We start from the raw sequence: 25,000 nt of genomic DNA, 5'->3' as shown, positions 1-25,000 counted from the left end.
TGTAGTACTATGTTCAGGTAGTTTTGTTATGGATGTTATGGATGTAGTACTATGTTCAGGTAGTTATGTTATGGATGTAGTACTATGTTCAGGTAGTTATGTTATGGATGTAGTACTATGTTCAGGTAGTTATGTTATGGATGTAGTACTATGTTCAGGTAGTTATGTTATGGATGTTATGGGTGTAGTACTATGTTCAGGTAGTTATGTTATGGATGTTATGGATGTAGTACTATGTTCAGGTAGTTATGTTATGGATGTAGTACTATGTTCAGGTAGTTATGTTATGGATGTTATGGATGTAGTACTATGTTCAGGTAGTTATGTTATGGGTGTAGTACTATGTTCAGGTAGTTGTGTTATGGATGTAGTACTATGTTCAGGTAGTTATGTTATGGATGTTATGGATGTAGTCCTATGTTCAGGTAGTTATGTTATGGATGTTATGGATGTAGTACTATGTTCAGGTAGTTATGTTATGGATGTAGTACTATGTTCAGGTAGTTATGTTATGGATGTTATGGATGTAGTACTATGTTCAGGTAGTTATGTTATGGATGTAGTACTATGTTCAGGTAGTTATGTTATGGATGTAATGGATGTAGTACTATGTTCAGGTAGTTATGTTATGGATGTAATGGATGTAGTACTATGTTCAGGTAGTTATGTTATGGATGTTATAGATGTAGTACTATGTTCAGGTAGTTATGTTATGGATGTTATGGATGTAGTACTATGTTCAGGTAGTTATGTTATGGATGTTATGGATGTAGTACTATGTTCAGGTAGTTATGTTATGGATGTTATGGATGTAGTACTATGTTCAGGTAGTTATGTCATGGATGTTATGGATGTAGTACTGTGTTCAGGTAGTTATGTTATGGATGTATTACTATGTTCAGGTAGTTATGTTATGGATGTTATGGATGTAGTACTATGTTCAGGTAGTTATGTTATGGATGTTATGGATGTAGTACTATGTTCAGGTAGTTATGTTATGGATGTAGTACTATGTTCAGGTAGTTATGTTATGGATGTTATGGATGTAGTACTATGTTCAGGTAGTTATGTTATGGATGTAGTACTATGTGCAGGTAGTTGTGTTATGGATGTTATGGATGTAGTACTATGTTCAGGTAGTTATGTTATGGATGTTATGGATGTAGTACTATGTTCAGGTAGTTGTGTTATGGATGTAGTACTATGTTCAGGTAGTTATGTTATGGATGTAGTACTATGTTCAGGTAGTTGTGTTATGGATGTAGTACTATGTTCAGGTAGTTATGTTATGGATGTAGTACTATGTTCAGGACATGTTCTGTTATTCATTGCTGTCAGAATGTCTCTGTTTCCAGGAAGCAACACAGTAACAGGACTGACACTAGTTGAGAGTCCCTGAATGAGTCAGAGCTGGGTTCAAATACTACTAGATGTAATTAAAAATACTTTATCTGGGCTTGATTGAGCGGTTCATTGGTTCAATGTAGAACCCTTTCCACAGAGGGTTTTACATGGAACCCAAAATAGTTCTATCTGGAACCAAAAAAGGGTTCTTCAAACGGTTCTCCTATGGGGACAGTCAAAGAACCCTTTTTGGTTTTAGAGAGCACCTTTTTTTCTAAGAGTCAGTTGTACAACTGAACGTATTCAACAGAAATGTGTCTTCCGTGTTTAACTCAACCCCTATGAATCAGAGAGGAGCAGGGAGCTGCCTTAATCTACATCCACGTCTCAGGGAGGGAAAGAGAGGGTGGCAGAGAGGGAGAGAGAGAGGAGGTCAAGAGAGATGAAAAAGGATAGACAGACAGACAGACAGACAGACAGACAGACAGACAGACAGACAGACAGACAGACAGACAGACAGACAGACAGACAGACAGACAGACAGACAGAAAAACATTTTGAATGAGAGAGAGAAAGAGGGATGAACTCAGACACTGTGTCAATTGTTGAAGGGAGGTAGTCTATATATCACTTCATAAAGACCCTCTGTGTGTGTGAGGACTGCTGTCTAACCACAGTCTTTCAGTCATGATCTCACCCTCAGATGCACACACACACACACACACACACACACACACACACACACACACACACACACACACACACACACACACACACACACACACACACACACACACACACACACACACACACACACACACACACACACACACACACACACACACACACACACACACACACACACACACACACACACACACACACACACACACACAGTGTCCCGGATTCTCCAAAACTAGAACTATACACACTCAACAACACATCAGTACAACCAACTAATATCAGCATTATTGTGTTTTGGTGTTTGTGTGTGTGTGTGTGTCTCTCTCGCTCTGTCTCTCTGTCTCTCGCTCGCTCTCTCTCCCTCTCTCCCTCTCTCCCTCTCTCCCAATTCAATTCAAAGGGCTTTATTGGCATGGGAAACATATGTTTACATCGCCAAAGCAAATGGAATAGACAACAAACAAAAGGGAACGTCTGCAGCATCCACCCTCACCCTACTTGAATCTGAAGTCAAATGTCTACTGTTAGCTGGTGATCTGGTGCTTCTGTCCCCAACCAAGGAGGGCCTACAGCAGCACCTCAATCTTCTGCACACATTCTGTCAGACATGGGCCCTGACAGTAAATCTCAGTAAGACTAAAATAATGGTGTTCACAAATACACATTATATCTAGACACCGTCGCCCTAGAGCACACTGAAAAGAGCTGGGGTATTCACAAAATGGGAACAACAACATATTGAGACTCTGAATGCAGAAATCTGCTAAAAAATCATTCGTGTACAACGTAAAACACCAAATAATGCATGCAGACGATACCTGCTAATTATCAAAATCCAGAAAAGAGACGTTTCTTACAGAGAGATGAACTTGGCAGCAACACAATTAGAGCCAACCAAATCATGAGAAAACAAAAACATAGACTGTATATGCAAAAGTATGTGGACAGCCCTTCAAATGAGTGGATTCGGCTATTTCAGCCACACCCGTTGCTGAAAGGTGTATAAACTCGAGCAGACAGCCATCCAATCTCCGTAGACAAACATTGGTAGTAGAATGGCCTTACTGAAGAGCTCAGTGACTTTCAACGTGGCACCTTCATAGGATGTCACCTTTCCAACAAGTCAATTCGTAAAATTTCTGCCCTGCTAGAGCTGCCCCGGTCAACTGTAAGTGCTGTTATTGTGAAGTGGAAACATCTAAGAGCAACAACAGCTCAGTCGCAAAGTGGTAGACCACACAAGCTCGCAGAACGGGACCGCCGAGTGCTGAAGTGCGTAAAAATCATCTGTCCTCGGTTGCAACACTCACTACCGAGTTTCAAACTGCTTCTGGAAGCAACGTCAGCAGAAGAACCGTTCGGTGGGAGCTTCATGAAATGAGTTTCCATGGCCGAGCAGTCGCACACAAGCGTACGATCACCATGCACAATGCCTAGCAACGGCTGCAGTGGTGTAAAGCTCGCCGTCATTGGACTCTGGAGCAGTGGAAACGCGTTCTCTTGAGTGTTGAATCACGCATCACCATTTGGCCGTCCGATGGACTAATCTGGGTTTGGCGGATGCCAGGAGAACGCAACCAGGAGAACACAACCTCCCCCAATGTATAGTGCCAGGAGGAATAATGGTCTGGGGCTGTTTATCATGGTTCGGGCCTCTTAGTTCCAGTGACGAGAAATCTTAACGCTACAGCATACAATTTCATTCTAGACGATTTTGTGCTTCCAACTTTGTGGCAACAATTTCGGGAAGGCCCTTTCCTGTTTCAGCATGACAATGCCCCCGTGCACAAAGTGAGGTCCATACAGAAATGGTTCGTCGATCAGTGTGGAAGAACTTGACTGGCCTGCACAGAGCCCTGACCTCAACCAGATCAAACACTTTTGGGATGAATTGGAACGCAGACTGGCCTGCACAGAGCCCTGACCTCAACCAGATCAAACACTTTTGGGATGAATTGGAACGCAGACTGGCCTGCACAGAGCTCTGACCTCAACCAGATCAAACACTTTTGGGATGAATTGGAACGCAGACTGAGAGCCAGGCCTAATCGCCCAACATCAGTGCCCAACCTCACTAATGCTCTTGTGGCTGAATGGAAGCAAGTACTGGGAGCAATGTTCCAACATCTAGTGGAAAGCCTTCCCAGAACAGTGGAGGCTGTTATAGCAGCAATGTTCCAACATCTAGTGGAAAGCCTTCCCAGAACAGTGGAGGCTGTTATAGCAGCAATGTTCCAACATCTAGTGGAAAGCCTTCCCAGAACAGTGGAGGCTGTTATAGCAGCAACGTTCCAACATCTAGTGGAAAGCCTTCCCAGAACAGTGGAGGCTGTTATAGCAGCAACGTTCCAACATCTAGTGGAAAGCCTTCCCAGAACAGTGGAGGCTGTTATAGCAGCAATGTTCCAACATCTAGTGGAAAGCCTTCCCAGAACAGTGGAGGCTGTTATAGCAGCAATGTTCCAATATCTAGTGGAAAGCCTTCCCAGAACAGTGGAGGCTGTAATAGCAGCAATGTTCCATCATCTAGTGGAAAGCCTTCCCAGAACAGTGGAGGCTGTTACAGCAGCAAAGGGGAACCAACTCCATATTAATGCCCATGATTTTGGAATGAAATGAGATGTTCGACAAGCAGGTGTCCACACACTTTTGGTCATGTAGTGTAACTACTTGACACAATAGAAAGAATGAATTAACCAAAAAACAGAGCAAACTGGAATGCTATTTGGCCTTAAACAGAGAGTAAACAGTGGCAGAATACCTGACCACTGTGACTGACCCAAAATTAAGGAAATCTTTGCCTCTGTAGAGACTCAGTGAGCATAGCCTTGCTGTTGAGAAGGCTGCCGTGAGAAGACTGCCCACAAAATGAGGTGGAAACTGAGCTGCGCTTCCTTACCTCCTGCCAAATGTATAACAATATTAGAAACACATATTTCCCTCAGATTAAACAGACCCACAAAGAATTTGAAAACAAATCCAATTTTGATGAACTCCCAAATCTACTGGGTGAAATACCACAGTGTGCCATCACAGCAGCAAGATGTGTGACCTGTTGCCACAAGAAAAGGTCAACCAGTGAAGAACAAACACCATTGTAAAAACAACCCATATTTATGTTTACTTATTTTCCCTTTTGTACTTAAACTATTTGCACATCGTTTCAGCACTGTATATAGACATAATATGGCATTTGAAATGTCTTTATTACTTTGTAACTTTTGTGAGTGTAATGCTTCATGTTAATTTCTGATTGTTTATTTCACTTATGTTTATTATCTATTTCACTTGCTTTAGCAATGTTAACATATGTTTTCCATGCCAATAAATCCCTTTGAATTGAATTGAGAAATAAGAGTGAAACAGAAAGGGCAAACGGGAGATAAGGGGGAAAAAGAAGGGGGAGTGTGAATCAGAGAGAAAGGGGCGGGCTCTAACAGAAAGAGGAAGGCAGAGCGGAGAACAAAATAGTAGTTTTTCCACGAGGCTCACACTGAGACAGTTGTCTCGCCAAAGGAGAGGGAACATGTCATTGTCTTTTTCTTCTGCTCACGTTATCACCACGGATCATACGGGGGAAAAAACTTGTTAAACTGGGATTTTCTTCAATCTGAATTCAACTGTAAAGCAGATTTAATCTCAGACTGATTCTTCTTGTGGGACTAGTTTTATTAGGATCCTACTAGTTGTCTGGATATAATACCAGTCTGTCTTTGAGATGGGGTCCAGAACTCTGCTACTTATTCTGGGTGAGTCTAACCTTGTATATCTTTGGAACTTGACTATCTGTGTGTTTGTACAATATGTGTGTGTGTGAGTTGTGTGTGTGTGTGTGTGTGTGTGTGTGTGTGTGTGTGTGTGTGTGTGTGTGTGTGTGTGTGTGTGTGAGAGAGTTACAAATAGAGAGAGAGGTGGTATTTCATAATTCATTGTCAGTTATTGTTGAATGGCTACAGAATATTCCAACCATTTACCAACCATAGATATAGTGTGAATGTTACAACCCTATCTAAGACATGTATAAATAACATTATAGACAGTTTTAGTGTGTATATGGACAGTTTTAGTGTGTATATAGACAGTTTTAGTGTGTATATGGACATATTTAGTGTGTTTAGGAAGCAACACAGTGGCAGCATTGACACTAGTCGGCTGTCTGGAGAGTCTCTGAATGAGTCAGAGCTGGGTTCAAATACTACTCAATATCATTGCAAATAGTTAATCTGGACCAATAGAGTTGTGGCCACAGCACAAACCCTGCCCATATGGCACTAGAAATGGAAATGGAAGGATCTGAAATGTTTTAAATAGTATTTGAACCCAGGTCTGAAACTAGTACAGATTTAGCTACTTCTGCTGTCTACTTCTTAGTCTAGAGAGAGAGAGAGAGAGGGGTGGGAGAGAGAGAGAGAAAGAGAGAGAGAGAGATACTGACAAAAACATGAGAATTGAGAATGAGAAGGGGAGGGAGAGAAGGAGAGAGAAAGCATGAGACAAAAGGGAGACAGAAGGGGAAAGGAAAGACGAACAGAGACAGACAGACAAAAAACTAGAGAATGAGAGAGACAGAGAGAGAGAGAGAGAGAGAGAGAGAGAGAGAGAGAGAGAGAGATGAACTCTGACACTGTGTCTACAGTTGAAGGGAGGTAGTCTATATATCCAGCCAGACCTCCTGTGATACAAGTCAATATTCGACTTCCATCCATGTCTGAGGACGTCGGGAAATGACCTTGAAACCGGCTACTAGGGACAACAGTGAGCACTGTTACCTTCAAGTGGGGGGGTTCTACTAAGGTAACCCCTGTTACCTTCAAGTGGGGGGGTTCTACTAAGGAAACGGCTGTTACCTTCAAGTGGGGGGGTTCTACTAGGGTAACCGCTGTTACCTTCAAGTGGGGGGGGTTCTACTAAGGAAACGGCTGTTACCTTCAAGTGGGGGGGTTCTACTAAGGAAACGGCTGTTACCTTCAAGTGGGGGGGGTTCTACTAAGGTAACCGCTGTTACCTTCAAGTGGGGGGGGTTCTACTAGGGTAACCGCTGTTACCTTCAAGTGGGGGGGGGTTCTACTAAGCTAACATCATGGAATTGTTTTAAGATGGTCATACCAAGGTGATTTAGCTGTTTGTTAGGACCCCTTTAGTTAAAAACATATACAGAAATGATTTGATGAAATGAAATGTGGCCTTAATCCCATTAGCCCATAGAAACGCAGTGAATATATTTCTACATGGAACAACAAATAACCCCCAAAAAACCTAAAGGATGTTTGTTCTGAAGTGTCCGGATGTTTGGAACAAATTCTAAATTTGACGTTTGAGAAACATGGATAAACATCTAACTCTGACGTGAGACTGTGTGGATATATCACTTCATAAAGACCCTCTGACTGTGTGGATATATCACTTCATAAAGACCCTCTGACTGTGTGGATATATCACTTCATAAAGACCCTCTGACTGTGTGGATATATCACTTCATAAAGACCCTCTGACTGTGTGGATATATCACTTCATAAAGACCCTCTGACTGTGTGGATATATCACTTCATAAAGACCCTCTGACTGTGTGGATATATCACTTCATAAAGACCCTCTGACTGTGTGGATATATCACTTCATAAAGACCCTCTGACTGTGTGAATATATCACTTCATAAAGACCCTCTGACTGTGTGGATATATCACTTCATAAAGACCCTCTGACTGTGTGGATATATCACTTCATAAAGACCCTCTGACTGTGTGGATATATCACTTCATAAAGACCCTCTGACTGTGTGGATATATCACTTCATAAAGACCCTCTGACTGTGTGGATATATCACTTCATAAAGACCCTCTGACTGTGTGGATATATCACTTCATAAAGACCCTCTGACTGTGTGGATATATCACTTCATAAAGACCCTCTGACTGCGTGGATATATCACTTCATAAAGACCCTCTGACTGTGTGGATATATCACTTCATAAAGACCCTTTGAGTGTGTGTGTGTGTGTGTGTGTGTGTGTGTGTGTGTGTGTGTGTGTGTGTGTGTGTGTGTGTGTGTGTGTGTGTGTGTGTGTGTGTGTGTGTGTGTGCGTGTGCGTGTGCGTGTGCGTGTGCCTGTGTCTGTGTGTGTGTGTGTGTGTGTGTGTGTGTGTGTGCGTGTGTGTGCGTGCGTGTCTGTGCGTGTGTGTGTGTGTGGCCTGCTGTCTAACCACAATCTTTCTATCATGATATCACACACACACACACACACACACACACACACACACACACACACACACACACACACACACACACACACACACACACACACACACACACACACACACACACACACACACACACACAGTCTTGTACAGCTAACCTTGTGGGGACATACAATTCAGTCCCATTCAAAATCCTATTTTCCCTAACCCCTAACCCTAAACCTAACCCTAATCCTAACCCATACTCTTACCCTAACCCTAACCCTAACCTTAACCCTAACCCTAACCCTAACCCTAACCCTAACCCAAAACCTAAACTTTATCCTAACCCTACAACTAACCCTAGCTCCTAACCTTAATATTTAACTTAATTCTAACCCTAACACTAATTCTAACCTTAACCTTAAACCCCCTAGAAATAGTATTTGACCTTGTGGGGACTAACAAAATGTCCCCAGCTGGTCAATTTTTACTTTGTTTACTATTCTTGTAGGGACTTCTGGTCCCCACAAGAATAGTTAAACACGTCCACACACACACACACACACACACACACACACACACACACACACACACACACACACACACACACACACACACACACACACACACACACACACACACACACACACACACACACACACACACACACACAGGTGAGGAGTAAGTTGGTAGGTGACAAATACAGCTTTGTGTAAAGACATACTGTCTCTACAGTATATATAGATCCATGGCAGCAGGATGTGGTGTCTAACCTGAATGTGTTGGGGCCTACTCAGACCATGCAGAGTGCATGTAACTGTTGGTGAGTGTGTACTGCTTCAGTGAAAGATGAAGTGTCACATTGTGAAATATGTCCTCCCTTCCTATGTCTTTAGTTTAGTAGCCTAGCAACTGTATATTATCGCTATATTGGGGACAACATTTAGAATGTAAGACAATCCCAAATGGGCTTCTCTCATGTCTTCTCTAGTTTTATACCTCAAACACTTCTCTCATGTCTTCTCTAGTTTTATACCTCAAACACTTCCCTGCAGCATATTGAGAACAACTCTGGGAGAAGAAGAATATTACATCCCACACAGGCTTGTTGATAGGCTCCCCCTTGTGGGGAATAAATGACAGTGTGATTTCAGAAAGAACACAGCACCTCAGCTCCTATTATCATTGACATACACCAGCCTCGCTAATAATAATTATATTAATCATCATCATCATCATCATCATCATCATCATCATCATCATCATCATCATTGTCCTTCTACTATTACTACTGCTACTACTGCGAATAGTACTGCTATTACTACCACTACTACTACTACTACTTCTACTACTACTACTACTACTACTACTACTACTGCTACTACTTCTACCACCACTACTACTACTACTACTACTACCATTACCACTACTACCATATATATAAAACAAAAATAAAAAACAAAAAACGTCATTCAAATTATAGCTCACAACTGTGCAGGGGGAGGGGGGTGGGGGCGCTAAGGAGTGCATTCACATATATCTACACACTTTCATACACACACAATTTTTAATATTTTTTGTATTTTAGTATTTTTCTTTTTTTCTTCTTTATTTTTCTTTCCTTTCCTTTTTCCCCCTTTCCTCTCTTCTACGTCAGTTTCAGCATTATGGACATGGGTGTATCTGTGGAACCCACGGCTTCCTTCAATGATGGGTTGTGAGTGGCTCTGTTGATGAACTTCTGGCCAATGATTGACTGTCTATTGTTGATGGATGTCAGTCCAGATATGCTGTTAGCGTAGTGATTGCTGATGTATCTTGGTAGTCTGTAAGCCATTTTTATTGCCATGTTTTGGACTATCTGTAGCCGGTTCATCTGCTGCGGTGAAGCTGTTATCCAGGCTGGTAGGGCGTATTCAAAGAGGGATCGGATGTAGCTGATGTAGACTTTCAGCACTGTCTGAGGGTAGGCTCCATATTTTCTTCCGCACACCGTTTTTAGGTGGTTTAGTCTTTTTCGTCCCTCTCTCTCTATGTTCGCTATATGGATTGTTCAGGTCATGTTCTTCTGGAAGGTGACTCCAAGGAATTTTGCTTCTTTTTCTACTTTTATTGTTTTATCGTAGAGTTTGAGATCTATGGGATTCCTGTTTTTTTTTGCTGGTGCTTCTTGTGAAGAGGACACATTGGGTCTTTTGTGGGTTAAATTTTACTCGCCACATGTTAGACCATGTCTCGATCATTTCAATAGACTTCTGGAGTTTCTTTGCAGCAAGTTGAGGACATTTGGAGCTGGACCAGTAGCAGAGGTCATCGGCAAACTGTGAGACTTGACCTATGGTGGGTGGAGGGTAGTAAATATCTGATATGTAGAGTAGAAAAAGTAGTGGGCTTAGAACTGCCCCCTGTGGGACACCTGCTTCAGGGGTGAAAGGTGAGGATATTGCTGTGGAGACCTTCACTTTAATTGTACAGTTGTGGAGAAAGCTAGTGATGATGTTTCTGATGGAGAGTGGTAGCTTGAGATTGGAGTCTGCAAGCCGGTAACACAATCCATTGTGCCACATCTTGTCAAATGCTTTCTCTATATCAAAGAAAACCTCCAGGGTAAGTTCCTTTTTCTTGAAGTTCCGAAGGATGTCCTCTGACAGTCTTAGAATGTTATCGGTGGTTGATCTTGAAAGCTGGTCCCTTGTTAAATAGTGGCGCAAGGAGTTCTGGGATATTAGAATCAATTTGTTTTAACCTGTATATTCTGAACCCAGGCATGGGTCTAGGTTAGGACAACATAATAATTCCATGATGAAGCGTTCGAATATGAACACATTCATTGGACCAGTACCATTGCTGATTCTACAGCATGAGTAGGTAGCTGAAATTCATTATGAGTTTGTTCAATTTGAACTTAGCTGACTAACTTTCTGTACTACTGACATTCACTTCCAGTCATTTCTGCTCCGGTGCTGGACCCATGAATGTGGGTCCAGCTCCGAGTGGTTATTACATTGTCTTAACCTGTGTTTCTTCGACCTACAGTAGGCATGGGTACACTCAAAATGGCTGCCAGACCACCCATTATGTCATCATTGCCTTGGAATGGGGACTTCCGTTCTATTCATTCTAGTTCTAAGGTCAATACTTCATAAAGGTACCCTGAAAGTAGCTGAATATGTAGCTAGATTTTACTGATAAAAATCACTGGATGTGTCTGATCTAAATTGGCAAAACTCTTCTGATCTGATACAGCTGTGTTGATGTTTCTATCAAAGTAAACTGGTCTGATCTGATACAGCTGTGTTGATGTTTCTATCAAAGTAAACTGGTCTGATCTGATACAGCTGTGTTGATGTTTCTATCAAAGTAAACTGGTCTGATCTGATACAGCTGTGTTGATGTTTCTATCAAAGTAAAAATGTCATGTGATTGATGACGTTTGAAGCTTTGGACGTCACACAGCCGTCTAAGACAGTACAGTATTTAAGATAGGCAGAAACTGCTTCTCCGATAGAAATCCCCGATCACAGTTGTAGGCGATGTCATCATGGCGATGAATCATTTTTTACTTCTCTCATTGACTTCTCAAACCCCAAACCCTGGCCTGTTCTGATTGGTCTATTTTGCAAGTGTTCCAGGAAATCCCAGGGTGTTGGAACTGCCTGCCAGAGAGCGCTGACCTCTGCTGTACGCTTTTTGTTTTTAACTACATATTTCACCTCTCAAAAAAGGCTAAAAAGGTAAGTTAAGGATGTGAAACCCACATTCTAACAAATATTAGTTTATAAGATATCACACCTACCAATTGCACCACAAAATGGTGACGGATGCAGGGGGAGAAAATGTGTGTATAAACATCAAACATGCTGATATTTATTCCTCACCAGCAGGTGTGCATTGTGTTAAATGCTTTGAGTAATGAACCGTTTTCGTACGCAATTTGGTAATGACCCAAAGACTCCAGAAAGCCAAGCATTATTAGTTGTTTGGTTAAGTAACAATTATCTCTCTCCCTCTCCCCTTTTCTTCTCCTCTCTCCTCACAGGTCTTCATATCAGTCTGCTGGGGAACCTAGAGGCCAGAGGTTGCCCCAAGGGCTACACAGTCAAAGGGAGTCAACAATGTGATGATACAGATGAGTGTAAAGAGTTGGACAATACCCCACCCTGTGGAAGTAATACCACGTGTTACAACACACAGGGGAGCTTCTACTGTCAGTGTCTACCTGGGTTCATATCCACAACGACTGTCAACTTTACTGCTCACACTGGAGAGTGTAAGGGTGAGTATTCAAGTGTGTGCGTGTGTGTAAATGCTACATGTCAAGGGACTTAAACATTGCTTTTGTAGTATCTCCTTATATTCTCTGTTCAGGAAGTTGTCCAATAGAAAAGTGTTTTTGTTGCAAAACGTTTTGACCACACCCCATATTTCCTTCTCTCTTCAGATCTGAATGAGTGCCTGGAGGAACCACAGGTTTGTGGCAGCAACTCCATTTGCCTCAACACCATCGGGAGCTTCAACTGCCAGTGTCAACCTGGGTTCAGATCTAACTTAACCAACGTCACTAGACACTGTGAGGGTGAGTCCAACAAGAGAGAATCATTATGTGTGTGTGTGTGTGTGTGTGGGTGTGTGCATGTGTGGGTGTGTGTGTGTGTGTGTGTGTGTGTTTGTGTGTGTGTGTGTATGTGTGTGTGTGTGTGATGCGAGGCACTCAGCTTAGCTTGTGTGTGTGTGTCAACTACAGATGAGGATGAGTGTGTGTGGGTTCCCCCGGTGTGCGGCGCTCTGGGCATTTGCACAAACACACCTGGCCGATACACCTGCACCTGTCCGTCAGGGCTCAGTAACCACGGCAACAACACTGCCCCCTGCACAGGTGAGTTGGCCAAGGCCACGCTAGCTCTGACCTCTTACCCATGAACTCTAACCTCTGACCTTCGACCCCGTGATCCTCACTCTTTGAAGACACCTGTCAGATCTCACAACACCTGGATAAGGTGTTTAACACATCAGTTAACCCCGTCACAGGATAAAGCAGCAATTTGATGTCTGTATAGGTGTTTAACACATCAGTTAACCCCGTCAAAGGATATAGCAGCAATTTGATGTCTGTATAGGTGTTTAACACATCAGTTAACCCCGTCCCAGGATAAAGCAGCAATTTGATGTCTGTATAGGTGTTTAACACATCAGTTAACCCCGTCACAGGATATAGCAGCAATTTGATGTCTGTATAGGTGTTTAACACATCAGTTAACCCCGTCACAGGATATAGCAGCAATTTGACGTCTGTATAGGTGTTTAACACATCAGTTAACCCCGTCACAGGATATAGCAGCAATTTGATGTCTGTATAGGTGTTTAACACATCAGTTAACCCCGTCACAGGATATAGCAGCAATTTGATGTCTGTATAGGTGTTTAACACATCAGTTAACCCCGTCACAGGATATAGCAGCAATTTGATGTCTGTATAGGTGTTTAACACATCAGTTAACCCCGTCACAGGATATAGCAGCAATTTGATGTCTGTATAGGTGTTTAACACATCAGTTAACCCCGTCACAGGATAAAGCAGCAATTTGATGTCTGTATAGGTGTTTAACACATCAGTTAACCCCGTCACAGGATATAGCAGCAATTTGATGTCTGTATAGGTGTTTAACACATCAGTTAACCCCGTCACAGGATAAAGCAGCAATTTGATGTCTGTATAGGTGTTTAACACATCAGTTAACCCCGTCACAGGATAAAGCAGCAATTTGATGCCTGTATAGGTGTTTAACACATCAGTTAACCCCGTCACAGGATATAGCAGCAATTTGATGTCTGTATAGGTGTTTAACACATCAGTTAACCCCGTCACAGGATAAAGCAGCAATTTAAAGGCCGTATAGGTGTTTAACACATCAGTTAACCCCGTCACAGGATAAAGCAGCAATTTGATGTCTGTATAGGTGTTTAACACATCAGTTAACCCCGTCACAGGATAAAGCAGCAATTTGATGCCTGTATAGGTGTTTAACACATCAGTTAACCCCGTCACAGGATATAGCAGCAATTTGATGTCTGTATAGGTGTTTAACACATCAGTTAACCCCGTCACAGGATAAAGCAGCAATTTAAAGGCCGTATAGGTGTTTAACACATCAGTTAACCCCGTCACAGGATATAGCAGCAATTTGATATCTGTATAGGTGTTTAACACATCAGTTAACCCCGTCACAGGATAAAGCAGCAATTTAAAGGCCGTATAGGTGTTTAACACATCAGTTAACCCCGTCACAGGATATAGCAGCAATTTGATGTCTGTATGGGTGTTTAACACATCAGTTAACCCCGTCACAGGATAAAGCAGCAATTTGATGTCTGTATAGGTGTTTAACACATCAGTTAACCCCGTCACAGGATATAGCAGCAATTTGATGTCTGTATAGGTGTTTAACACATCAGTTAACCCCGTCACAGGATATAGCAGCAATTTGATGTCTGTATAGGTTTTTAACACATCAGTTAACCCCGTCACAGGATAAAGCAGCAATTTGATGTCTGTATAGGTGTTTAACACATCAGTTAACCCCGTCACAGGATATAGCAGCAATTTGATGTCTGTATAGGTGTTTAACACATCAGTTAACCCCGTCACAGGATATAGCAGCAATGTGATGTCTGTATAGGTGTTTAACACATCAGTTAATCCCGTCACAGGATATAGCAGCAATTTGATGTCTGTATAGGTGTTTAACACATCAGTTAACCCCGTCACAGGATATAGCAGCAATTTGATGTCTGTATAGGTGTTTAACACATCAGTTAACCCCGTCACAGGATATAGCAGCAATTTGATGTGTGTATAGGTGTTTAACACATCAGTTAACCCCGTCACAGGATAAAGCAGCAATTTGATGTCTGTATAGGTGTTTAACACATCAGTTAACCCCGTCACAGGATATAGCAGCAATTTGATGTGTGTATAGGTGTTTAACACATCAGTTAACCCCGTCACAGGATATAGCAGCAATTTGATGTCTGTATAGGTGTTTAACACATCAGTTAACCCCGTCACAGGATATAGCAGCAATTTGATGTCTGTATAGGTGTTTAACACATCAGTTAACCCCGTTACAGGATAGAGCAGCAATTTGATGTCTGTATAGGTGTTTAACACATCAGTTAACCTCTAACGAGCCTCTACCCCGGGTCCGGGATCACCCCCCATCCCCCCACACACTGATTAGCATAGCTAGCATAGCTTCACAAGTAGATAGTAGCATCTAAATATCATTAAATCACAAGTCCAAGACACCAGATGAAAGATACAGATCTTGTGAATAAAGCCACCATTTCAGATTTTTAAAATGTTTTACAGGGAAGACAAAATATGTAAATCTATTAGCTAAACACGTTAGCAAAATACACCACTTTTCTAACTCCATCAGTTTCTTACTACTTCAGGTGCTATCACCAATTCGGCTAAACTAAGATATTGATAGCCACAAACCAAGAAAAAAACTCATCAGATGACAGTCTGATAACATATTTATGGTATAGGATAGGTGTTGTTAGAAAAAAGTGCATATTTCAGGTAGAAATCACAGTTTACAATTGCACCGACCATCACAACACGACTAGAATTACTATAGAGAGCAACGTGTATGACCAATTTACTCTTAATAAAACATTTCATAAGAATAGACAAAGCATAGCAATGGAAAGACCCAGATCTTGTGATTCCAGACAATATTTCAGATTTTCTAAGCGTTTTACAGCGAAAACACAATAAATCGATAAGTTAGCATACCACATGTGAAAACGTTACCAGAGCATCGATTCCAGCCAAAGAGCGCTATAACGTAATCACCGCCAAAATATATTAATTTTTTCACTAACCTTCTCAGAATTCTTCCGATGACACTCCTGTAACATCATTTTACAACATACATATACAGTTTGTTCGAAAAGGTGCATATTTAGCCATACAAAACCGTGGTTACACAATAAAAATACTAGGAAATCAAGCCTCAATATGTCTGACGTCATCTATCAGAGTGATCTAGTTTAATTGAAAGCTAATCATATACTTGACTAAAAAATACAGGGTTGACAGGAATCGAAAGACAAATTAGTTCTTAATGCAACCGCTGACTTACATTTTTAAAATTATCCTTACTTTTCAATACAGGGTTCGCCAAGTGACGCGATAACAAACAAAATGGCGAAATATGCGTTTAAAATATTTTGACAGAACAACGATTTATCATATTAAATATTGCTTACTTTGAGCTGTTCTTCCATCAGATTCTTGGGCAATGTATCCTTTCTATGTTGTAATCTTCTTTTGGTCGATAGATGTCCTCTGTCCTTCGAAATATCCACTAACGATCGAACGGGACCACAAAACGTGTCCAAAGTTTCAGAGTGCACGACAAATAAATTCCTCAGAATCGCACTAAACGGATATAAATTGCTATAAAACGGTTCAAATTAACTACATTATGATGTTTTTAACAACTATAACGACTGAAAACATGACCGGAGAAATATTGCTGGTTAGACAACGATTTGGAATGAGGCAAGTCCGATGTCCTTCACGCTTCAGGCGCGCGACGAGAAAGGGAGGTACCTATACGTTTTGTTCTTTTATAATGGCTGTGATTGTGCAATCGATTCCATTCAAAACGTGATGACGTACAGACACCCAGAGGAAGACGTAGGCAGTGTCGGTTTCTTCATAGCATTCACTGTCGCCTTAAAAACAGACTCCAGATCAGGGGTAAAAATTTCTGAAATCTGACCCCTGTCATGAAAAGTGCTGTAGATATTGTTCTGTACCACTCAGAGACAAAATTCCAACGCTTATAGAAACTAGAAAGTGTTTTCTATCCAATAATAACAATAATATGCATATTGTACGATCAAGAATTTAGCACGAGGCAGTTTAATTTGGAGACCCAAATATGCTAATGCGGAACAGCACCCCCTATAGTTCCAAGAGGTTTTAACCCCGTCACAGGATATAGCAGCAATTTGATGTCTGTATAGGTGTTTAACACATCAGTTAACCCCGTCACAGGATAAAGCAGCAACTTGATGTCTGTATAGGTGTTTAACACATCAGTTAACCCCGTCACAGGGTAAAGCAGCAATTTGATGTCTGTATAGGTGTTTAACACATCAGTTAACCCCGTCACAGGATAAAGCAGCAATTTGATGTCTGTATAGGTGTTTAACACATCAGTTAACCCCGTCACAGGATAAAGCAGCAATTTGATGTCTGTATAGGTGTTTAACACATCAGTTAACCCCGTCACAGGATATAGCAGCAATTTGATGTCTGTATAGGTGTTTAACACATCAGTTAACCCCGTCACAGGATAAAGCAGCAATTTGATGTCTGTATAGGTGTTTAACACATCAGTTAACCCCGTCACAGGATAAAGCAGCAATTTGATGTCTGTATAGGTGTTTAACACATCAGTTAACCCCGTCACAGGATATAGCAGCAATTTGATGTCTGTATAGGTGTTTAACACATCAGTTAACCCCGTCACAGGATATAGCAGCAATTTGATGTCTGTATAGGTGTTTAACACATCAGTTAACCCCGTCACAGGATATAGCAGCAATTTGATGTCTGTATAGGTGTTTAACACATCAGTTAACCCCGTCACAGGATATAGCAGCAATTTGATGTCTGTATAGGTGTTTAACACATCAGTTAACCCCGTCACAGGATATAGCAGCAATTTGATGTCTGTATAGGTGTTTAACACATCAGTTAACCCCGTCACAGGATATAGCAGCAATTTGATGTCTGTATAGGTGTTTAACACATCAGTTAACCCCGTCACAGGATATAGCAGCAATTTGATGTCTGTATAGGTGTTTAACACATCAGTTAACCCCGTCACAGGATATAGCAGCAATTTGATGTCTGTATAGGTGTTTAACACATCAGTTAACCCCGTCACAGGATATAGCAGCAATTTGATGTCTGTATAGGTGTTTAACACATCAGTTAACCCCGTCACAGGATATAGCAGCAATTTGATGTCTGTATAGGTGTTTAACACATCAGTTAACCCCGTCACAGGATATAGCAGCAATTTGATGTCTGTATAGGTGTTTAACACATCAGTTAACCCCGTCACAGGATATAGCAGCAATTTGATGTCTGTATAGGTGTTTAACACATCAGTTAACCCCGTCACAGGATATAGCAGCAATTTGATGTCTGTATAGGTGTTTAACACATCAGTTAACCCCGTTACAGGATAGAGCAGCAATTTGATGTCTGTATAGGTGTTTAACACATCAGTTAACCTCTAACGAGCCTCTACCCCGGGTCCGGGATCACCCCCCATCCCCCCACACACTGATTAGCATAGCTAGCATAGCTTCACAAGTAGATAGTAGCATCTAAATATCATTAAATCACAAGTCCAAGACACCAGATGAAAGATACAGATCTTGTGAATAAAGCCACCATTTCAGATTTTTAAAATGTTTTACAGGGAAGATAAAATATGTAAATCTATTAGCTAAACACGTTAGCAAAATACACCACTTTTCTAACTCCATCAGTTTCTTACTACTTCAGGTGCTATCACCAATTCGGCTAAACTAAGATATTGATAGCCACAAACCAAGAAAAAAACTCATCAGATGACAGTCTGATAACATATTTATGGTATAGGATAGGTGTTGTTAGAAAAAAGTGCATATTTCAGGTAGAAATCACAGTTTACAATTGCACCGACCATCACAACACGACTAGAATTACTATAGAGAGCAACGTGTATGACCAATTTACTCTTAATAAAACATTTCATAAGAATAGACAAAGCATAGCAATGGAAAGACCCAGATCTTGTGATTCCAGACAATATTTCAGATTTTCTAAGCGTTTTACAGCGAAAACACAATAAATCGATAAGTTAGCATACCACATGTGAAAACGTTACCAGAGCATCGATTCCAGCCAAAGAGCGCTATAACGTAATCACCGCCAAAATATATTAATTTTTTCACTAACCTTCTCAGAATTCTTCCGATGACACTCCTGTAACATCATTTTACAACATACATATACAGTTTGTTCGAAAAGGTGCATATTTAGCCATACAAAACCGTGGTTACACAATAAAAATACTAGGAAATCAAGCCTCAATATGTCTGACGTCATCTATCAGAGTGATCTAGTTTAATTGAAAGCTAATCATATACTTGACTAAAAAATACAGGGTTGACAGGAATCGAAAGACAAATTAGTTCTTAATGCAACCGCTGACTTACATTTTTAAAATTATCCTTACTTTTCAATACAGGGTTCGCCAAGTGACGCGATAACAAACAAAATGGCGAAATATGCGTTTAAAATATTTTGACAGAACAACGATTTATCATATTAAATATTGCTTACTTTGAGCTGTTCTTCCATCAGATTCTTGGGCAATGTATCCTTTCTATGTTGTAATCTTCTTTTGGTCGATAGATGTCCTCTGTCCTTCGAAATATCCACTAACGATCGAACGGGACCACAAAACGTGTCCAAAGTTTCAGTGTGCACGACAAATAAATTCCTCAGAATCGCACTAAACGGATATAAATTGCTATAAAACGGTTCAAATTAACTACATTATGATGTTTTTAACAACTATAACGACTGAAAACATGACCGGAGAAATATTGCTGGTTAGACAACGATTTGGAATGAGGCAAGTCCGATGTCCTTCACGCTTCAGGCGCGCGACGAGAAAGGGAGGTACCTATACGTTTTGTTCTTTTATAATGGCTGTGATTGTGCAATCGATTCCATTCAAAACGTGATGACGTACAGACACCCAGAGGAAGACGTAGGCAGTGTCGGTTTCTTCATAGCATTCACTGTCGCCTTAAAAACAGACTCCAGATCAGGGGTAAAAATTTCTGAAATCTGACCCCTGTCATGAAAAGTGCTGTAGATATTGTTCTGTACCACTCAGAGACAAAATTCCAACGCTTATAGAAACTAGAAAGTGTTTTCTATCCAATAATAACAATAATATGCATATTGTACGATCAAGAATTTAGCACGAGGCAGTTTAATTTGGAGACCCAAATATGCTAATGCGGAACAGCACCCCCTATAGTTCCAAGAGGTTTTAACCCCGTCACAGGATATAGCAGCAATTTGATGTCTGTATAGGTGTTTAACACATCAGTTAACCCCGTCACAGGATAAAGCAGCAACTTGATGTCTGTATAGGTGTTTAACACATCAGTTAACCCCGTCACAGGGTAAAGCAGCAATTTGATGTCTGTATAGGTGTTTAACACATCAGTTAACCCCGTCACAGGATAAAGCAGCAATTTGATGTCTGTATAGGTGTTTAACACATCAGTTAACCCCGTCACAGGATATAGCAGCAATTTGATGTCTGTATAGGTGTTTAACACATCAGTTAACCCCGTCACAGGATATAGCAGCAATTTGATGTCTGTATAGGTGTTTAACACATCAGTTAACCCCGTCACAGGATAAAGCAGCAATTTGATGTCTGTATAGGTGTTTAACACATCAGTTAACCCCGTCACAGGATAAAGCAGCAATTTGATGTCTGTATAGGTGTTTAACACATCAGTTAACCCCGTCACAGGATAAAGCAGCAACTTGATGTCTGTATAGGTGTTTAACACATCAGTTAATCCCGTCACAGGATATAGCAGCAATTTGATGTCTGTATAGGTGTTTAACACATCAGTTAACCCCGTCACAGGATATAGCAGCAACTTGATGTCTGTATAGGTGTTTAACACATCAGTTAACCCCGTCACAGGATATAGCAGCAACTTGATGTCTGTATAGGTGTTTAACACATCAGTTAACCCCGTCACAGGATATAGCAGCAATTTGATGTCTGTATAGGTGTTTAACACATCAGTTAACCCCGTCACAGGATATAGCAGCAATTTGATGTCTGTATAGGTGTTTAACACATCAGTTAACCCCGTCACAGGATATAGCAGCACCTTGATGTATGTATAGGTGTTTAACACATCAGTTAACCCCGTCACAGGATATAGCAGCACTTTGATGCCTGTATAGGTGTTTAACACATCAGTTAACCACGTCACAGGATATAGAAGCACTTTGATGTCTGTATAGATGTTTAACACATCAGTTAACCCCGTTACAGGATATAGCAGCAATTTGATGCCTGTATAGGTGTTTAACACATCAGTTAACCACGTCACAGGATATAGAAGCACTTTGATGCCTGTATAGGTGTTTAACACATCAGTTAACCCCGTTACAGGATATAGCAGCAATTTGATGCCTGTATAGGTGTTTAACACATCAGTTAACCACGTCACAGGATATAGAAGCACTTTGATGTCTGTATAGATGTTTAACACATCAGTTAACCCCGTTACAGGATATAGCAGCAATTTGATGCCTGTATAGGTGTTTAACACATCAGTTAACCACGTCACAGGATATAGAAGCACTTTGATGCCTGTATAGGTGTTTAACACATCAGTTAACCCCGTTACAGGATATAGAAGCACTTTGATGCCTGACTGCAGAATTGATGACGTGGCACGCAGCCATTGGTGCAATGTAATGATTACAATTTAGTCAGCCAGGAATGCGACCACGTAAATCAGTGGATTCCAAACCTCTCCTCCGGGACCCAAATCCTTCCATGTATTGTAACTATTCCACAGCTAGTACACCTGATTCAACTTGTCAACTAATACTAAAGCCCTTGACGAGGTGAATCAGGTGAGCTAGTTCAGGAATACAACAAAGTGGTGAAATGTCTGGGTTTCCCAGAGGAGAGGTTTGAGAACCACTGACTTAAATGCCCCTAAACCTGATTGAACTGTGACCCCCACACTGACTTGCATGCAGCAGAACTGAGACTGTCTGAATGACAGTCTCTCTCTCTCTCTTTCTCTCACTTTCTTTTCTCTCCCTCTATTTCTCTCTCATTCTCTCTGTCTCTTACCATCATTTTCCTCCTATTTTTCCTCTTCCTCCTCATCATCAGCTATCTGAGCAGCTTACCGATCTCTGCAGCTGGACACAGCCCATCTGTAAATAGCACATCCAATCTACCTACCTCATCCCCATATTGTTTTTATTTACTTTTCTGCTCATTTGCACACCAGTATTTCTACTTCCACATCATCTGCTCATCTATCACTCCAGTGTTCATTTGTTAAATTGTAATTACTTTGCTACTATGGCCTATTTGCTATGGCCTATTTGCTACTATGGCCTACTTTGCTACACGCCATTTGCATACACTGTATAAAGACATTTTCTATTGTGTTATTGACTGTACGCTTGTTTATTCCATGTGTAACTCTGTGTTGTTGTCTGTGTCGCACTGCTTTGCTTTATATTGGCCAGGTTGCAGTTGTAAATTAGAACTTGTTCTCAACTGGCCTACTTGATTAAATAAAGGTCAAATAAAATAAATAATTTTAAAATCATCATTGTCTCTCCCCCTACCCTCATCTCTCTTTTTATCTCTTTCTCCCTCAGACATAGATGAGTGTAATGAGATCGCTGGTGTCTGTGGAGTGGGCGGGGACTGTCAGAACCAGAAAGGAAGCTACAGTTGCCTCTGTCACCCTGGATACAGTAACTACGACAACAAACAGGCTCAGTGCTCAGGTGATTGTAGAATCTGGTACTATGACGCATTGCTTCCCACGACACGATACATTACAATACGATACCTTTGTCTCTTAGAAGAGGAAGGCCTGGATTGGAAATATAACTAGGCTCCTATTTCAAATCAAATCATCAAATCAAATCAAATTGTATTTGTCACATACACATGGTTAGCAGATGTTAATGTGAGTGTAGCGAAATGCTTGTGCTTCTAGTTCCGACAATGCAGTAATACCCAACAAGTAATCTAACCTAACAATTCCCCAACTACTACCTTAAACACACAAGTGTAAAGGGATAAAGAATATGTACATAAAGATATATGAATGAGTGATGGTACAGAACGGCATAGGCAAGATGCAGTAGATGGTATAGAGTACAGTATATACATATGAGATGAGTAATTTAGGGTATGTAAACATAAAGTGGCATAGTTTAAAGTGGCTAGTGATACATGTATTACATAAAGATGGCAAGATGCAGTAGATTATATAGAGTACAGTATATACATATACATATGAGATGAGTAATGTAGGGTATGTAAACATTATATTAAGTGGCATTGTTTAAAGTGGCTAGTGGTGGCTAGTGGCTATTTTAACGGTACTAAATTACAGCTATATCTAACATAACATAACCAGACGAAAAGTATGTGGACACCTTCTCGTCGAACATTTCTTTCCAAAATCATGGGCATTAATATGGAGTTGATCCCCCCCCTTTGCTGCTATAACAGCCTCCTCCTCTTCTGGGAAAGCTGTTCACTAGATGTTGGAACATTGCTGCTATAACAGCCTCCTCCTCTTCTGGGAAAGCTGTTCACTAGATGTTGGAACATTGCTGCTATAACAGCCTCCTCCTCTTCTGGGAAAGCTGTTCACTAGATGTTGGAACATTGCTGTGGAGACTTGCTACCATTCAGCCACAAGAGCATTAGTGAGGTCGGGCACTGATGTTGGGCGATTAGGCCTGGCTCACAGTCAGCATTCCACTTTATCCCAAAGGTGTTTGATAGGGTTGAGGTCGGGGCTCTGTGCAGGCCAGTCATGTTCTTCCACACCGATCTCGACAAACCATTTCTGTATGGACCTCGCTTTGCTGTAACAGGACAGACCATTTTATAAAGCTTTGCGCTTCAGCACTCGACGGTCCCATTCTGTGAGTTTGTGTGGCCTACCACTTCGTGGCTTAATTGTTGTTGCTTCTAGATGTTTCCCCTTCACAATAGTATCACTTACAGTTGACCAGGGCAGCTCTAGAAGGACAGACATTTTACGAACAGACTTGTTGGAAAGGTGGCATCCTATAACGGTTCCACATTGAATGTCACTGAGCTCTTCAGTAAGACCATTCACTGCCAATGTTTGTCTATGAAGATTGCATGGCTGACATAATCTGACATACTCTAACATAATCTGACATAATATAACACAACATAATACAACATAGCATAATAAAATATAATATAACATAATATAATATAACAATCTAACATAATATAACATAATCTAACATAATATAACATAATCTAACATAATAGAACATAATCTGACATAATATAACATTACATAATACAACATAACATAATCTAACATAATATAATCTAACAAAATATAATATAACAATCTAACATAATATAACAATCTACAATACTATAACATAATCTAACATAATCTAACATAATAGAACATAATCTGACATAATATAACATAACATAATACAACATAACATAATGTAACATAACATAATATAACATAATCTAACATAGTATAACATAACATGGGTGGCTGCATATTACAGTACAGTCTGTCCTTCTGTTGCTGTAGGTAGTGTTATTACAGAGACTCTCTGTTCCAATGGCATCTTCCTCTTTCTAGTATTGTGTCCCAAATGACACCCTATTGCCTATACTACATTAGACCAGGGCCCTATTCCCTATATAGTGCACTACATTAGACCAGGGCCCTATTCCCTATATAGTGCACTACATTAGACCAGGGCCCATAGAGCACTATATAATAGGTTGTCATTTGGGATGCATGCTAGGATGGTTACCATGGTAACATTTCAGCACTAGTGTGCTGTGGGTTTCTGGGTGTTTTAATCTCCACCTCAACTTCCTCTCTGTC

The 25,000-nt window shown here is 40.8% G+C and overlaps 1 protein-coding gene across 4 annotated transcripts in view; it reads left to right on the top strand.

The window, feature by feature from the left end:
• The window catches only part of LOC129839513 (adhesion G protein-coupled receptor E5-like), a 98,066-nt gene that overhangs the window by 1,049 nt on the left and 72,017 nt on the right, over window positions 1-25,000 (top strand). For 2 of the 4 annotated variants that reach the window (XR_008757041.1, XM_055907017.1), the window contains exons 1-5: window positions 5,517-5,777; window positions 12,243-12,479; window positions 12,645-12,779; window positions 12,948-13,079; window positions 22,740-22,871. Coding sequence is in view for 3 of the 4 variants with exons in the window: in XM_055907017.1 (XP_055762992.1) it covers window positions 5,747-5,777; window positions 12,243-12,479; window positions 12,645-12,779; window positions 12,948-13,079; window positions 22,740-22,871 (667 nt within the window). In the remaining variant the exon portion in view is untranslated. Of the gene's footprint in view, window positions 1-5,516; window positions 5,778-12,242; window positions 12,480-12,644; window positions 12,780-12,947; window positions 13,080-22,739; window positions 22,872-25,000 lie in introns of those variants that run through there. The other 2 variants (XM_055907018.1, XM_055907019.1) reach the window with 2 other exon arrangements.

The sequence above is a fragment of the Salvelinus fontinalis genome, chromosome 40, assembly GCF_029448725.1.
Source record: "Salvelinus fontinalis isolate EN_2023a chromosome 40, ASM2944872v1, whole genome shotgun sequence".
NCBI lineage: Eukaryota > Metazoa > Chordata > Actinopteri > Salmoniformes > Salmonidae > Salvelinus > Salvelinus fontinalis.
Note: the sequence above shows the minus strand (reverse complement) of the source record. Positions and strands in the feature narration are given on the sequence as shown.